Here is a 16,931-nt window from a genome sequence, read left to right as displayed (position 1 = left end):
CAGCGGACGCGCTTGCCAAGTGGGGACGAAGACATACGAGTAGGACAGTGTGGAACTCTGTACCATCGTTTATTTCTGCTTTAAAGTAGCTTTGTTTTGTGTTTTGTATACTCTTTGGTTTAGTTAATGCAAGGTTGTGTTCATCAAAAAAAAAAAAAAAAGGGAGATCTCTAGAATACCTCCATTTGATACACGGGTAGATCCTATATTTAATAGGAAAAATAGTTATAAAATAAGGTTTCCGATTGGTTTAGATTTCAAATTTAGACATTTACAGACTCTCAAGGTGATGCTCTTAATTAAGTGTCATTTTAAATGTCTCCTACAATAACAACCTCGAAATACAATGTTCTCTTGTAGATGATTTGTTAACAAAAACGGTCTCCTTGCAGATGTCCTCTAATGTGTCAAAAATGCCCCTTTATTTAAATATTTAGGGATACGATGACTCGATGAGATTCCTTATGCTTCCATCACTAAACTCCAGTTTGGAAAGTCATTTCTGCCCTCCAAACATGATCTTAATGTGCCGCCGCTCTGTAATCGTTAGGACAATAATTTGTTTCTGATAATTCCTTTAGAAAATCAGTAAACTATAATATCATCTATGGACAGTGAAAGAATTTCAATGAGAAACATAAAAAACTTATTAACATATTAAGATTTTTCGACTGTATTTATGAAAGGTACTGTTTGATCTATTCCACCTTTTTCTTCGCCAATCAAACCAGCATCATCTGCTTCCAAAACACAGTATATGACACCTTTCCCGTCTTCAGCATCGTTTTCTTCAGTTGAAGGTTCAGATTGGGGAATATCTGCGTCAACCTGAATTGTGGGTGACTGGCTATTCTCATCCTTCAAAATGTAGGCTTTCTCTTGTTGCTGGTCTTTGTTGTTCGTTTGGCTCTTCAATGTAGGGGATTTAGTTGATCGAGTTGGAATCAGATCTGCAACTCGTACCTGATTCATGAAAAAAATTGCTTTATTCAAATACAATTCAGACTAGACTTGTTAGCTTTAGGATAAAAAGAAAAGAAAGTTTCACTCCGTTCACGTTTCAACTTACTCTACCTCGGCGGTAGCCCAAGTTCATATCGAGTTCGGTGAACTCGGCACAAGCTCATTCATCTTCCTCCTTGCTTTAGGGGTTTGGAGAAAGAAATGGTGAAAAAGCTTCCATGTACAAATATATATAAAATTGAAACATGATGGTTGAGTTCTTTCCTAAGAGATTCTTATATAGGTCAGGCTCGGCCGAAGCCGAATCAGACCCAGTTGACAAACCAACTACTTAGACATGACGAATATGTCGGACTTATCATTTAAGTACCTGCATTGGTTTCATAACACTATAATCTTGGTTCTCGGTTTTGGTTAAAGCATCTTTAGCTTGGAGCTCTATCGAGTCTCGAACAAGTTGACTCAAGAAGGTAACATCATCTGACATGATCCCGAGCCCTTTCAAAAGTTTAGAACCCAGTTGTAAACTAGTCTGCAAAATTAACATTTGGAATTATGTAAATATATATAAAGTAATATATATCCCATTAAGAACTAGAAATACAAAGGCGACTTCAATTCCTTTCGTACCTCTGCATTTTCAAGAATTGCATCTGTTGCACCTGCTTTTTTCAAATCTAAGAGATGCACGGGATCTTGAGCTCTGGCATATATAGGTATCTGTTCAATAGTTTGAATTAGTAATATACAGAAGAGAAGAGGTTTGGTGCGAAACCAAAACTCGAGAAAAGGGACAGTGACAGAAGAGAATAAAGTTTGAATTAGTAATGATACAGAACCCAAAGAATGATTTAGTAGGGAAGTCGCAACAATACCGAAGGGAAGGCGAGCCTAATTCTTTCAACAGCTTCAAGTATCCGTTCTTTTCCTGCGTACATGACCATCACGGCTTTTGGAGTTGAAATGCCAGCAGCTTGCAGAACTGCGGGCCGTGACCCATCACCATATAGGATTGGAAAGCCCAATTTACGCGAGGACTGCATATAACAACGAGAAAGAGGATCACCTTTTGCCACAAACATATTAACTGTTAAATTTGACTAACAAAAATAAGGTCTTGAAGGCGAATGTTGAACAAATATGGGGGCCAAACTTTCAAGTTGGTCAACAGGGGGACAACTTGGATTCTTCATAATACTTAATCTTTTGTTGTATTTGAGCTTCATAATTTGTGATTTTTGTTACAAAATAACACCCCCCTTGGATTCTTCATAATACTTACTCTTTTCTTGTATTTGAGCTTCATAATTTGTGATCTTTTTCCATAATAAAATGTTTCCATAACCTTAAAAGAATCGAAGTCTGCTTACTTTTACTTATAAAGAAACTTCATAATTAGAGCACTTTCTCACTGACCTTAACTACGGCAGGATCAAGATCAAAAGCTACATAAGGCCATCCCACAAGGTCCCCATCAAGCTCAGACGCCAATGGAGTTGATAATAAGTTGGCCAGGACCTATATAAGGAAATTAACAACATTTATCACAGAAAATACAGTATGGTTTCCACTTCATAGCCCACATAATACATGATAGTTTTCGTACCTGGCCCATTTGTCCAAATCCAAGAATTACGACCGGGTCAGTGGCATTGAATTCCATCTCAGCAACTTTCTAGTTCACAAAACAATGCATCGGAATTAGAATTGTGAAAGATAAACACTGAAGAATAACTTATAAATGAGAACAAATTTGATATTTTCTACTAGATAATCGAGAGAATGAGAAAGATCGAGTGTTTAAGGATAATTATTTGATCAAGTCAAGATTAGAATTATCGAAGAGAGGTTCGACTCCTACAAGATTCACACTGTACTTATAAACCTCTATATGTAGAAAGATTTAATTTTGGTACTTACATCATTTCCTTGAAGCTTCTCATCAATGATAATGGCAGCCTTCCTTCCAAGTTCATTAAGAAAAGGTGTTAATGCCATTGACAACACGACAACAATTATAAGCAGTTTGTTCAGCTCAAGTGGTAGCACTCCAAGCCTGATTAGAAGAACGATTGTGAGGACATGTAAAGGCAGATCTTGGAGTTAATCAATTAAGGAGAGACTTGATGAATGATAGTGGAAATCACAGAATTTGCGACTAACCTATTAGCAAGAGAAAACACCACAAATCCAAACTCGCCTCCCTGAGATAGAAGCAATCCTACTCGGATGCTTTCTTGCCAACTGAGTCCGAATCGGGGCCCAATTGCTGTTATTATCAAGGTCTTAATAGCAATTAGGCCTCCCAATAGAGCAAGTACATTTGGCCACTCTCGGATAAGTACCTGAACAACAAAAGAAAAGAACCATACAAAGAAGATGCATTTAGCAGATTATTAGAGAAAATGTCATTTATACAAGAAGACGCCCGGGCCATTTTTCTTTTTTCTAATAAATAAAGTTTAAATCCAAAAAAGGGTGGATATGGATGACACATTCTTAAATCCATGTAGATGATAGGTACAAATGAAACTCATAAATGTGTATCATGAGCTGAGGCAAGATGAGTTGGATCTAATGAATAAATCATCCTAAAAATAAGGGCTTTCTTAACCAGCCTTTTAATACCAAATGGAGTTTGTTTTAAAGCCATTCTATAGTCTCTTTCTTCAAAGATCAGGATCATGATGATTAACCTCACTAAAAACAAAGAAACCTAAGGGTTTTGCTAAAGATTTTTAAAAGAAAAAAACATGTGAAAATGGAGGAAGAAGATAGGGCGCAGGAGAAGAAAGAACAGAGTAAGGCGCCTTTTTTTCAATAGAGAGTAACTTAACAGATGTCTAATGGTGCCGTTCAGTCAAAGGGAGCTGGTTCAGAACAGAGGGCCCTAATAGCATCAAGGTTAAATAGGGCGCACTGGTTCAGAGGAGAGGGAGCTAATAGCCTTTCGACTTGGCGCTTTTGATGGCACCCTATTAGTAATACACCAAAAATGAAAGGAATATTTATAAAGATGCAGCAAATCAGTTATTAAACCGCAACATATAATATGTAAAAATAAATATGCTTGTTCAGAGAGCACATTGAGGACGTTTATAGTTATGGAAAAAAAAAATGATGATAATTTCCATTTTTTTCAAATGGATGATAATATCCATTTGCTATACACAGTTACATGTGTAGAAGATTGTCAAATACCTGCATGTCAATGGACGTCCCTGTCGCCACAAAAAACAACCCAAGAAGTAAGCCTCTAAAAGGCCTTATATCAGCTTCTATTTGTGTTCTGAAATTTGTTTCTGCCAGAATTGCCCCAGCTAGAAATGCTCCAAGCTGTAGAGTGGTAATAACTTCATGAGAAAAGTTCAAACTTCATTACATCACGATTTTGTTAATATATCTCACCGTGTCACTGAAACCCAACTTCTGGGTAAGAAGTGAAGTCCCAGAAACTGTAAGCAGACAAAGAGCAACAAAAGCTTCTGAACTTCTTGTTTCGGCAATAACCTGTAATTTAACTTTGAACTCAATTTCTTGTCGAAACAATATATCAAGAAAGAATCACAACCTTGCACAATTAAATGAAGGCCTAATACTAACTTCGAAAATGCGCCTGAGAAGGAACTTCCCTCCAAGAGAAAGCAGACCAAGTCCACCTAAGGCTTTCAGACTTTCTATAGCGAGCATTGGCAAAATGCTTTCCTCTACAAGATTCTACACAAATCAAAACTCAAGGTCAGACGACAAAATGGGTTACTTACTATTATCATTAGAAACCATAATTTTCTTCCGTTATTCAATCTGCTAAAGCAAAACATTCAGTTAGGAGTATGATAACTTTAGTAGCATTAAATTATGGAAATAGTTGTTTAATCATGTATATAAAAATAAAATGCATACAGCAATGATAAAGTAAGTAGAAAGAATCTAGTTTTGGTTGAAATTAACAGTAAGGCGCTTGTTGCATACCTGGCTTTCTAGCACTGGGAGGATGACCAAGAGAGGAACCACAGCAATATCCTGCAAATATCAACCAGTGGAGTTCTAACAAATTATTGACTCGATACGTATCTGGGTTTAAATCTGAAAAAGAAAATAAGATGTATTTCTTTGCAAAACCTGTAGCAGAAGTATTCCTAAAGTTGCCGAGCCTAATCTTGTTGGGAGCTCACCCTTCTCTGCAAGAAGCTATAGAGTAAATATTATAAGCTCTGTACCAGATATAAGACACAATCTAAGTAGCAATATGTAATTGTTTACTATACTAGTATGTGTAAAGAACAATCAGGATCAAACAACATTATTAAGCTTGTGAGAGGGTATAGGCGGTTTGAGAAAGATGCAATTGGCAGTTTATGGCAATTGCCGGTTTAGATTGGTTTCAATTTGAGTTTCTAATTGGTTTAATTTTTTTGGTTTCTAAAAAAGTTAGAAACCCCCCATTATGGTCGGTGGACAAAAGCTATATATAGGGGGTTTAGTATTGGAACTCAATATCAACCAAAAACAACACCAACACAAGCAAGAACAACTCTTCTTTAGAGAGCTAGAGAGAGAGCAAGAGTGAGAGAAATTTTTCATAGTTTTTTGAGCGGTGTTAAATTTCTTGGTCGTCGAAGATTTAGTATAGAAGGTTAAATCTATACGGTACCATCTTGGGACGAACTTGCGGGTTGTGTTAGTCGTCTTCATCTATCCTTCAATAAAGATTTCTTGTTCGCCCGAGGACGTAGGCTTTAAAGCCGAACCTCGTAAATTCTGTTTGCATATTTAGATTTTGACTTAGCTTTTCGATTAATCTTCATAATCGGATCAATTTCTAGGATAGGTTCGATAGCTTCCGCGATTTTTAGTCCTAACAATTGGTACCAGAGCCTTGTTGAGATTGAACGAAGAGAAGATGGGATCGAGAAGTGGTACGGTCAAAGCAGGGAAATATGAGATAGAGAAGTTCAATGGGAAAAACGATTTTTCTTATTGGCGGATGCAGATGAAGAATCTGTTAATCTCGCAGAAATTACACAAGACGTTGACGGGAAAAAAACCAGGAGATATGTCAGATGAGGATTGGGAAGAGTTAGATCTCGAAGCACGGGCTACCATTATGTTGTGTCTTGAGAGGGACGTGGCGTTCCTAGTAGACGAAGAAACAACGGCGGCGGGTGTGTGGTTAAAGCTAGAAAGCAAATTCATGACGAAAACTTTAACGAATCGGGTCTACTTAAAATCCAAATTATTCACATGTAGAATGGAAGAGGGTTCTTCTATTCAGGAATATGTGAATAGGTTTGACAGGATTATCTCAGATTTGAAGGATATTGATGTTAAGGTTGAGGATGAGGACCAAGCCCTCATATTGTTACTTTCATTACCTAAATCCTATGAGAACCTTGTTCAAACTTTGATGCTTGTTGGTGATAGTCTAACCATGGAAGAGACGAGAAATTCGCTATTAGCGGATGACCTTCGTAAGGTTGCTACTAGCAGTATGGCGTCGGGTGGAGTAGACAAGGATCAAGCACAAGGGTTGTTTGTAACGAGGGGGAGGAGTAATGAAAGGGGAAAGGGAAAGGGCGGGAAATCTAGATCCAAATCTAGAGGCTCTTTCAAGAAAACGTGCTTTAGTTGTGGTGAGCTTGGCCACTTTAAAGCGGCTTGTCCAAAGAGAAAGTTGAAGCAAAAGAACGAAGGCTACAAGGAGAAACAAGAGATGCAAGAGGCGGGATATGTGTCAGAAGAGGCGGACGAATGTTTCTCGGTGACAGAGGTGTCTGAGAAGATCTTCGATAAGTGGATGCTTGATTCAGGGGCGTCACACCATATGTGTCCAAATAGGGAGTTGTTTACTACCTATAGGAGTATAGATGGTGGTACAGTTATACTGGGTGATGATAGTATATGTAAAACTGTGGGACTCGGAACAATACGGATCAAGATGCACGATGGAGTAGTGAGAACATTGACGGACGTAAGACACATACCCGATTTGCGGAAAAATCTAATTTCCGTTGGTGTGTTGGAGCGGAACGGCTGTAAGATAATTATAGAGAATGGCTCCATAAAAGTCATTAAGGGTTCTTTGGTGGTAATGAGAGGTACTCGTTACGGTAATTTATACAAACTTTTGGGGACAACAATTACGGGAGATGTAGCAGTAGGAATCAGTGGAAGGGATCCAACGGCTAGTACGAGGTTTTGGCATATGCGCCTTGGGCATATGTCAGAAAAGGGTCTATCTTTGATGTGCGGGAAAGGCTTGTTGAAGGACATGAAGAAGCCTTGCATGGAGTTTTGTGAGCATTGTGTGTTCGGGAAGGCACACAGGGTGACGTTCTCTACAAGCAAGCACAGGAGCAAAGAGGTATTAGACTACGTACATACCGATGTCTGGGGACCGGCAAAGTTACCTTCCAAGGGTGGTTCCAGGTATTTTGTTACATTCGTTGATGATCATTCGAGATTTGTCTGGCTTTATTTCCTGAAGCATAAGAATGAGGTATTCAACACATTCCTGGTGTGGAAAGCAATGGTTGAGAACAAAACTGGTCGAAAGCTGAAGACGTTAAGATCGGATAATGGGACCGAGTACACGGATGGGGCATTCAAGGAGTTTTGTAATCAGGAAGGCATTGTGAGGCACTGGACAGTAGTAAACACACCTCAGCAGAATGGAGTCGCAGAGAGATTGAACCGTACACTACTTGAGAAGGCTAGATGTATGCGCTCCAATTCGGGATTAGGCGTAGAATGGTGGGCAGAATCTGTTGCTACAGCTTGTTATATTGTGAACAGGTCTCCACATTCTTCTTTAGATGGCGGCATACCTTACGAGGTGTGGTCAGGTGAACATGCAGATTACGGGAGACTTAAGGTTTTCGGTTGTACGGCCTATTACCATGTTAAAGGTAACAAACTTGACAATAGAGCAAAGAAGGCAATTTTCTTAGGATATGCTACAGGAGTCAAGGGTTATCGGTTATGGTGTACGGAAGACAAGAAGTTTGTAATCAGCAGAGATGTGGTGTTTGCTGAGTCATCTATTGTAGCTATGGCGAAAGCTACGGTGCCTAGTTGTGGTGATGTTGGGTCTACTAAAGCTCAAGTAGTGGAAGTAGAAGCCGAAGACCAACGGGTTTCTAGGAATCATGATCAGGTGGAGCATCAGGATAAAACTCAGGATGAGGAAATTGATGAACCCGATCATGAGGAGGTTCAAGGGGAAGGTACACAAGTTTTACAACAACAACAGCAGGATGTTTCGGTACACACTAGGCCGAAACGGTTATATAAGCCGGTACAGAGGTTAGGGTCAGACAAACCTCTTAGGCATTACGGGCAGGCAAATGTGGTTGAATATGCACTCTCGGTGGAAGACGACGAGCCGGTCACCTTCAAACAAGCTATTACCGCGGAGGAAAGAGAGAGTTGGTTGGTTGCTATGCAAGAAGAGATGGAGTCTCTTCACAAGAACCAGACATGGGAGGTTGTCCCATTGCCCGAAGGTAAGTCTGTTATTGGTTGTAAATGGGTGTACAAGAAGAAAGAGGATTCTTCCCAGATCAAGGGTACAAGGTATAAGGCAAGACTAGTGGCCAAGGGTTATGCACAGAAAGAAGGGGTCGACTACAATGAGATTTTCTCACCGGTCATGAAACATACTTCTATTCGGGTGTTATTGAGTATTGTTGCTCACAGTGATCTTGAGCTGGAACAACTCGATGTTAAAACCGCCTTCATGCACGGGGATTTGGAAGAAGAAATTTATATGGCTCAACCTGAGGGATACAAGGTTGAGGGTAAAGAAAATCAAGTATGTCGTTTGAGGAAATCTCTTTACGGATTGAAACAATCCCCTCGCCAATGGTACAAACGATTTGATTTTTTCATGCTAAAGCATGGTTTTCGCAGAAGTGACTATGATTGTTGTGTATACATAAAGAAGCTTCGCGAAGGTGACTTTATTTATCTCCTTTTGTATGTGGATGACATGCTTATTGCTTCTCGAAGCATGGTGGAGATAGATAAGTTGAAATCTCAACTCAGTCAAGAGTTTGAGATGAAAGACATGGGCGCTGCAAAGAAGATACTGGGAATGGAGATTAAGAGAGAGCGGTCAAGTAAGAAATTGTACTTGAATCAGAAAGGTTACATCGAACGAGTAGTTTCTTGGTTCGGGATGCAGGATGCGAAGGCGGTGTCAACACCTTTGGCACCACACTTCAGGCTCTCGGGAAGACAATCTCCCACTACTACGGTGGAGAAGGATCATATGGATCGTGTACCGTATGCTAGTGCAGTTGGCAGTTTGATGTACGCTATGGTGTGCACTCGTCCAGATATTTCACAGGCGGTCAGTGTGGTTAGTAGGTTTATGGCAAACCCGGGGAAGACACATTGGGAAGCTGTGAAGTGGGTCTTGAGGTACTTGAAGGGTACTGTTGATACGGGTTTGTGCTTTGGTGGAGACACATGTCAGGTAAGCGGTTATGTTGACTCAGATTATGCTGGCGATCTAGAATGAAGACGATCTACTACTGGTTATGTATTTAAGGTACATGGTGCTCCAGTTAGTTGGCGATCGATGTTACAATCTACAGTTGCGTTATCTACTACGGAGGCCGAGTATATGGCTATGGCCGAGGGTGTGAAGGAAGCATTGTGGTTGTGGGGTCTTCTGGATGATCTAGGGATTAAGCAGGAGTGCGTGGATGTATGGTGTGATAGTCAAAGTGCAATCCACTTGGCGAAGAATCAGGTTCATCATGCTCGCACTAAGCATATCGATGTCAGGTATCACTTTGTACGAGATGTCATAGAGGAAGGTGATGTTTCTCTCATGAAGGTACACACAGATGAGAATCCCGCGGACATGTTGACTAAAGTGGTGACGTGTAGCAAGTTTCAGCATTGTCTGGAATTGCTGCAAATCGGCTCGTGTTAAGTTGCCCAAAAGGGCGTAATGGCGACAAGGTAATCTTTATCTGAAGGGTTGGTAGAACTACGGTAGGCTTGATCCTGTAAAAGGGTACGTAGGCAACCATGGTCATATGGTGCAGTCGGATGAAGTTACAAGAGGCAGATATATCTTACAAGGAGTATCTTGGTGTTCGTCCAAAATTTGAAGTATATCAAATTGTGTACGAGGTGGAGAATTGTGAGAGGGTATAGGCGGTTTGAGAAAGATGCAATTGGCAGTTTATGGCAATTGCCGGTTTAGATTGGTTTCAATTTGAGTTTCTAATTGGTTTAATTTTTTGGTTTCTAAAAAAGTTAGAAACCCCCCATTATGGTCGGTGGACAAAAGCTATATATAGGGGGTTTAGTATTGGAACTCAATATCAACCAAAAACAACACCAACACAAGCAAGAACAACTCTTCTTTAGAGAGCTAGAGAGAGAGCAAGAGTGAGAGAAATTTTTCATAGTTTTTTGAGCGGTGTTAAATTTCTTGGTCGTCGAAGATTTAGTATAGAAGGTTAAATCTATACGGTACCATCTTGGGACGAACTTGCGGGTTGTGTTAGTCGTCTTCATCTATCCTTCAATAAAGATTTCTTGTTCGCCCGAGGACGTAGGCTTTAAAGCCGAACCTCGTAAATTCTGTTTGCATATTTAGATTTTGACTTAGCTTTTCGATTAATCTTCATAATCGGATCAATTTCTAGGATAGGTTCGATAGCTTCCGCGACTTTTAGTTATAACAAAGCTTATTATAATCTGAGTTATTCAACAGTGAGAGAGAGGCCTCATGAATAAAGACTCATGCGCAGGAGTTTTATATCCCATCCTCCTCCTCTCCATTAACCAGGAAATTTTACTGCTTTTCTCAGTTTGGTTGAGCTTAGAAGCAATTGCTTCTAATTCTACTGCTTCTGACAGTGACTACTAAACAAGAATGGACGTGAAGAAAAGATATGTATCCCTCAGAAGAAAAGGTACTCGTATGAACCTTATCATTCAAGATTTCCAAGCCTAACGTGTGTAAGGTCATATTTCAGAAACATCATAGCGCAGTAAAACAATCTCAAACTTAACTGGTCTATAAAGTTAATCTTCGTGTACCTGAAGAACAAAAGCGGACGAAGACAATGATAGAGCAGCGCCAATCACTATAGCTTCATCAATAGTTCTGATGTTAACCTGTATTCATGTACACCAAATGAAAAGGAAAAAAAATTGTATGAAGCCAGGATTCCAGAAAGCACATTGCTTTTCGCATGTGTCTAAAGGCCAAACCTTAAATGTCAATATAAACCAAAAGATAATAAGAACACAAATAGCAGTTCAGTTGATATAGGTCATACAAATTTTCACATACTTAGTGTCTGAAAGTAAAAGAAAAGAAATAAGAAAAACATATCCAGGTTTGCTTGAATTGGCTAATCATCTATGTAATACTAATTGGTAACTTGACTAGTTAATCTCATTGTTACAACCCATCTGTTAAATAATCAGACATGGACAATGATTCCTTTCAAGAGAGGCAACTCACGAATGTTTTTTTATGTCAATCTCCCTGTTAATATTCCGGCAAGGATGAAACGATTGGGCCAGGGAAAGAATAAATTATTTGACTAGGGTCATTTATGAATTTTTTCGACTGTGTGGTTCACACACGTTCAAAAAAGGGCATCCTAATTAGACATTAAAATAGGGGGCATCCCTAATTGGACATAAGCGTTGAGGGGGTATCGCTAAATTACCCCTTATTATTAAGGTCTAAATTTATTATAGAACAAAGAGAATACTACAATTCCATCAGTCTCGGATATAGTGATCTGAATGATCGTTCTTTCTTGTTTTTAATCCATTTTTCCTTCAACTACGCTTTTTGAACAACTTTAAAACCCTGACTAAAGGCTAAAACAAACAGATTGTTAGACTATTTGAATCGTGAGATTCAGTCTGATCCACAATCCAATTAAGCTTATGAATCCTACCATCCGGAGTAAAACACAATCTTTTAGGCGATTTAAATCGAATATGTACGATTTGATTCAGATTGCACAATCTGAATCGTAATTCGAACGATTTTGACATCAGAGAACATATGTGACTTGTGAGTACTCACAATTGACAAGTAAATTACACACTTTATTTCGGATGTCAGATTCAGATTTGAAAACAAAAAAACAGCACCTTAGACAAAAAAAAAAAACCTAAAATCAACCCGAGTCAACCCGTCCGAATTACTTTGTCAGGCAAACAAATGAACAATGTGGAGAAATTTGATTTACAAGTGGCACGTTATTTTCGAAAATGACCTAGAAGAGTTGGTTCACATTTTACTGGATTTATAACCAGGACGGACTTTAATATATGCAATGACCTCAAATCCCAAGAAAAACAAAGCAATTGAATCTCCAATACAAAGAAACCTCCGTGACACTCAAGTTTGCTTCACAATACGAAAATAAATAATGACCTCAGATCTCTATGAAAATCAAAAAAAGAACCAACAAAAATTTGAAAATATGATTGTTAAGAGGTAAGGTTCTATTCCTTACCAGGTCAGACCTTGAATGGAAAAGGAACTCCAAAATTCTTGTTCCAATGGCCCCATTTGGCGGAAGTTCAAAAGCTGTAAAAGCAAGGGTGGATAGCACAACCTTCATGGAGATAAAAATTTAAAACTAAATCAGCACTAATTTAAAAAACTGGCATGAGCATAAATGTATAAATAATTATTGGGTTCGTGCGCCCAAGAGCATGCTCGAGTTTAGCTTTGCACGGCTCACCATCAACTTGAATGAGGAATTGTAGCTTTGTATGAGATGGCACATACATAGCCGCTTATATGTATAGCTTTTTGTGCTTTAAGTGTATACGTATATTATATTAATTCCAAGAACATAATTTCCAAACTATAAAACCTGAGACAATCCCATGCCGAACGCGAACTTCGCAAGTGCTTTTAAACGCGCAAGTGACAGCTCTAAGCCCATCTCAAATAGCTGAAGACATAACAACATAACAGGCAATAAGTCAGAATAAGAATCTTCATATAGTCTGTATATTAGACAGATCCAATCTCCAATGTTTATTATGTGACTAAAGTCACTGAACAACGAGTTTAAAAACAAACGACCAATTATCATCTCCACAGTTTCAATTACACCTTTTCTTACAGTTGCAGGAGCTTTTGAGGCTCCTTAACACTACGCAAAATATTAATTCAAGAGTCAGGAAGGTCAACAAATGCAACAGCCATGATCCTCATTTCCCCAATATAAAAAATGTTTGAGGGACTTAGGACCCTTTTTCTATATCAGGGTGTAATATACTTTCTAAATTATCTGAATATTATTTTGGAAATAATCCGTGCAGGGCCAGAAACAAGATTCGCATGTCGGAACTTGAAGGAAGACCTGTGTAGGCCATGAAGACGTATAAAGCATCAAATTCTCTGAAGTTTATTTGAAAGCATAAAATAAGTTGGATGAGCTCACCAAGAAAAGAATCCCCCATTCAGAGAGAACCTTAACATCTGTGAGGTTTCTAATCAAACCAAACTGATTTAATACAACACCAGCAAAAAAGAACCCCAGTATCTGCAATGAATCAATATTAATGATAATTGCACAATATGAAACAAATTGTAAAGATATCAAGCCTAATTAACTTCAGGACAAGTTATCTGATAAAATTAAACTGCTCAATGCTAGAATGTACTCCACAATAGAACTTAGCACATGAACAAAAATTACCTGAAATACTAAAAGATTTCAAATAAGACAGCCAAAATCCAGGCATATTATCTACAATTTTGGCAAGGGGCCAAGACGTTCGGCAGGGGACAATATTTTGTATACTGACTAGGTTCCCTTATTGGCAAAGCATGGGAATTGGAAGGAAACATTATCCAGAATGAATTTGGAGTGACAAGTTGAAATGCTCTCTATTGGATCATGGATTGTACATATAGTCAACTGAAGAAAGAAGATTTTGACAAGAGATCAAATAGAGTTGTGGAGCAAAATGTTGGCCATGAAAAGACATGCTTCTTGAACGAGTACAGCTTAGTCAAGTTGAATTGGATTGACAGAGACACACAAAATTTAGAAGAAGGGATGGTTGTGATATATTAGCAAATCCTAACTCTCAATAGTAATTTTAATATGGAAAGTTGGTGTGGGTGGTAGGGCTTCTACAGCAAAATACTATTACAAATCTACAGTTCTAAGCTGCGTATTAATTGCCCATCAAAGACAAAAAGAGGCTTAAGTGCAAGGATATGCATGTGAAGTTGTGAACATATGTTCCAATAGAAGAAATGGCCCAAATATGGTGTTAGGGGCTCAGATGAGTTCATTCACAACATAGTCAAATGAGCCTTCAATAGTAGAATAATGAATACATATAAGTAAACTCTGATATTCTACTCGGATTTTGTGTCTTCGGTTTTGTAGGTCCAATGACGATTTTTCTAGGAGTTTGGAGGAGGAAAAAAGAACTCTTAACTGTGACTCCTGAGAAACCTCGAGAGCAATTTTTCATTCAATGAGAAAATAGATAATCAATATAAAAGGCAGATATAGATATATTAGTACTATAGATAATATTTTTCAAATCGACCGTATAAGATTTCGACGATATATCCAGAATATCAACTACGTAGGTAAAAAATTGCTTGTAATTTGATAACAAGAAAATAAGATTCAAACAGCAGGATTCATTATATACATATATATGAGAAGGTGGGGTTATAAGTAAGACTTACAGGGCTAGCTTTGATGATCCTGAATGCAGGGACAACCAAAACGGTCACTCCCAAAAACGTCAAAGTATCAAATCCTAAATCATTAATGACATCAACAGCACCAGCGACATCAAGTTCGGCATATGCACGGACTCTTCGCTGCTGGACCTGTTTACGGTGGTAAAAAGAACATTTCTGGCCAAAGACGTCAGGAGTTAAGAGAGCTCTACCCCAAGATCTATTCCCTGAGATAAAAGAGCAATTGATTTTTCTATGGTTTATGGTGTCTGGTAACCGGCCAATTTGCTGGTTAAACGAAGAATGAACATAAATAGAATGCCTGCTCAAATTTGAATGAACTTTCGGGCATGTCTTTATCGAGCTAATTTGATGCATTGTAGTGTGTCCCTGCAAGTTAAGATCATAAATATGCTCTTCTTTAGAATAAAGTAATAAATGTACCGCCAAGAATGACAACTACATGATAATTGCAAATGATACTAAAGTAGTGATTGTTTTTATCTGACTTGTGATGTCTAGCTCATCTCAATGGCTGATTTTGAGTCCATTTAAGTCAGACAAATCATATTCAGGCGAGTCAGATTCAGACAAGGAGAAAAAAATGCCACCTAATAATTGTAGGTGGAACAGATGAAAATCATACATAGATACTACTTAGAGAGATTAAAATTTACGCAGAAGATACAGAATTTACATACGAACCAACAAACTCTACTTAAGTTTCGACTATTCTAAGATTAAATTACTCAGGTCTCAGTATATACCAAAAACAATATTCTGCCAAAAGAAAACAGTAAATAGTTATGACCTGTGTAACATCGGCATTCTTTTTTATTATTTTTCTAATGGTGGATACTCATATACTTGAATATCCATACCTGTAACTCAGATACTTGGATACTCAGTACCAAACACTCGGATTACTTGGAAACTGAATACATGTCACCTGGATATTCCTATTCGATAGTGAGATTATTATGTGAATCCTTCCAAACTTGCTCACAGTCATGTTAGGACCATGGAATAGCTGTCCAAATTAACGTCTTTTATGTACAATGTAACAACTATTGATCACTTGATCCAAAAAGTAAAGAAAACATGTGGCGAAGGCAAGAAAATATAACGAGTATGGCTGTGTGCTCGTTTACCCGTACTTGCATTCTTTCACTTGTTAACGCATAAATGCTCTATACTTTGTAGTCGTTATAGACGAATGTGATCCTATTGTTGGTTGCTACATATATCTCACACATATGTGATACACTCACATTTACTATGACAGTAAAAAAAAAAAATTCAAGTGTTAAAAGCAAAACCTGGCTAACACAACACTCTCTCGCCGTACCCCTCCCCACAAGAAGTGATATTTTGTGGCATACCAACAATTGCTCGTCTATGTTGTGTTGCACCCCTTATTTTCATTCGGATATCTTGTGTTCAACTCTAATGGATTTTGGTATTTCGTATTAGATAATCAAACTTCTTACCTAAAAGCTTATGCTTGTAGAGCTTTACTCTTTTAAACCTTAAGTTCAATATCACAAGTCTAACAACAAATGAAAACCAAGAACAACTTTGAAAAACCCAAAATTTAATCTAAATAAATAAATAAAAATCCATCAATTAAGAAATCAATAGAATAGTTTACAAACTAATCTCTGACATTAAATTAAAAATAGGAGTTTAATTAAATTACCTCAAGGTATTGGGTGGCATAAGCCACTGAAGCCATACTGTTGTTAACTTAAACAGACTGATAATTCCAACAACTACTACTACTACTACTGGTAATTCAAATCTAAAGCTCTTGAAGAAATTTGAAGAAACAACTACTTCAGAATTGTTGATGTATCTATCTATAAAGATCAGAAATTTCATTTTCTGGTGAAAAACTCAACAGCATTTGGTCTTCAACTCTGAAGAACCCTAGAAAACAAAAGAAAAAGAATGAAGGACTTTTATCCACTTTAATTGTGTTTGATTGGGGAATTTTATTTCTGTTGTGGCAATTTGTATGGGTAGAAAAGGAGGGAGACAAGAGGCCACAAGTTCTTGGCAATTTTCATGCGGCTGTGGCGTGTGGGGAGGAGATACTGACGTCATATTTTCGTTTCCTTTCTTTGTTTTCTTAAAATTTATTAAACAAAGCTATTTACTCGTTAACGTTATGTTTTTTTTTTTTTGTTGACGGGAAGCAAAAGAAAGGAAAAAAAGAAAGAAAAAAGGAAAAGAAAAAAAAAAAACA

The 16,931-nt window shown here is 38.0% G+C and overlaps 1 protein-coding gene across 1 annotated transcript; it reads right to left on the bottom strand.

The window, feature by feature from the left end:
• Positions 1-558: 558 nt before the first annotated feature.
• KEA3 (K+ efflux antiporter 3) lies at positions 559-16,669 on the bottom strand. Its single transcript, XM_086647882.1, has 19 exons — positions 16,383-16,669; positions 14,687-15,073; positions 13,416-13,517; positions 12,840-12,920; positions 12,474-12,575; positions 11,029-11,106; positions 5,086-5,154; positions 4,936-4,986; positions 4,567-4,680; positions 4,372-4,473; positions 4,165-4,299; positions 3,127-3,308; positions 2,884-3,019; positions 2,570-2,638; positions 2,380-2,481; positions 1,839-2,000; positions 1,594-1,683; positions 1,334-1,495; positions 559-963 (listed from the first exon to the last, which is right to left on the bottom strand). Exons 1-19 carry the CDS (start codon positions 16,416-16,418, stop codon positions 658-660), a joined length of 2,466 nt encoding a protein of 821 aa, XP_086504008.1. The 5' UTR covers positions 16,419-16,669; the 3' UTR covers positions 559-657.
• Between the last annotated feature and the right edge of the window lie 262 nt (positions 16,670-16,931).

This window comes from Eschscholzia californica, unplaced genomic scaffold (genome assembly GCF_041429995.1).
Source record: "Eschscholzia californica isolate CP2 unplaced genomic scaffold, dmEscCali1.0.p SCAF_6, whole genome shotgun sequence".
NCBI lineage: Eukaryota > Viridiplantae > Streptophyta > Magnoliopsida > Ranunculales > Papaveraceae > Eschscholzia > Eschscholzia californica.
Note: the sequence above shows the minus strand (reverse complement) of the source record. Positions and strands in the feature narration are given on the sequence as shown.

What these genes read in the sequence shown, in the direction of transcription:
- KEA3 (XM_086647882.1), bottom strand. Translation starts at nt 16,418, where the DNA reads ATGGCTTCAGTGGCTTATGCCACCCAATACCTTGAG. An exon ending in GGATCATCAAAGCTAGCCCT is followed by an intron (nt 13,518 to 14,686) that starts GTAAGTCTTACT and finishes GATTCATTGCAG; the next exon opens with ATACTGGGGTTCTTTTTTGC. An exon ending in GTGTTATGAAACCAATGCAG is followed by an intron (nt 964 to 1,333) that starts GTACTTAAATGA and finishes TTCATGAATCAG; the next exon opens with GTACGAGTTGCAGATCTGAT.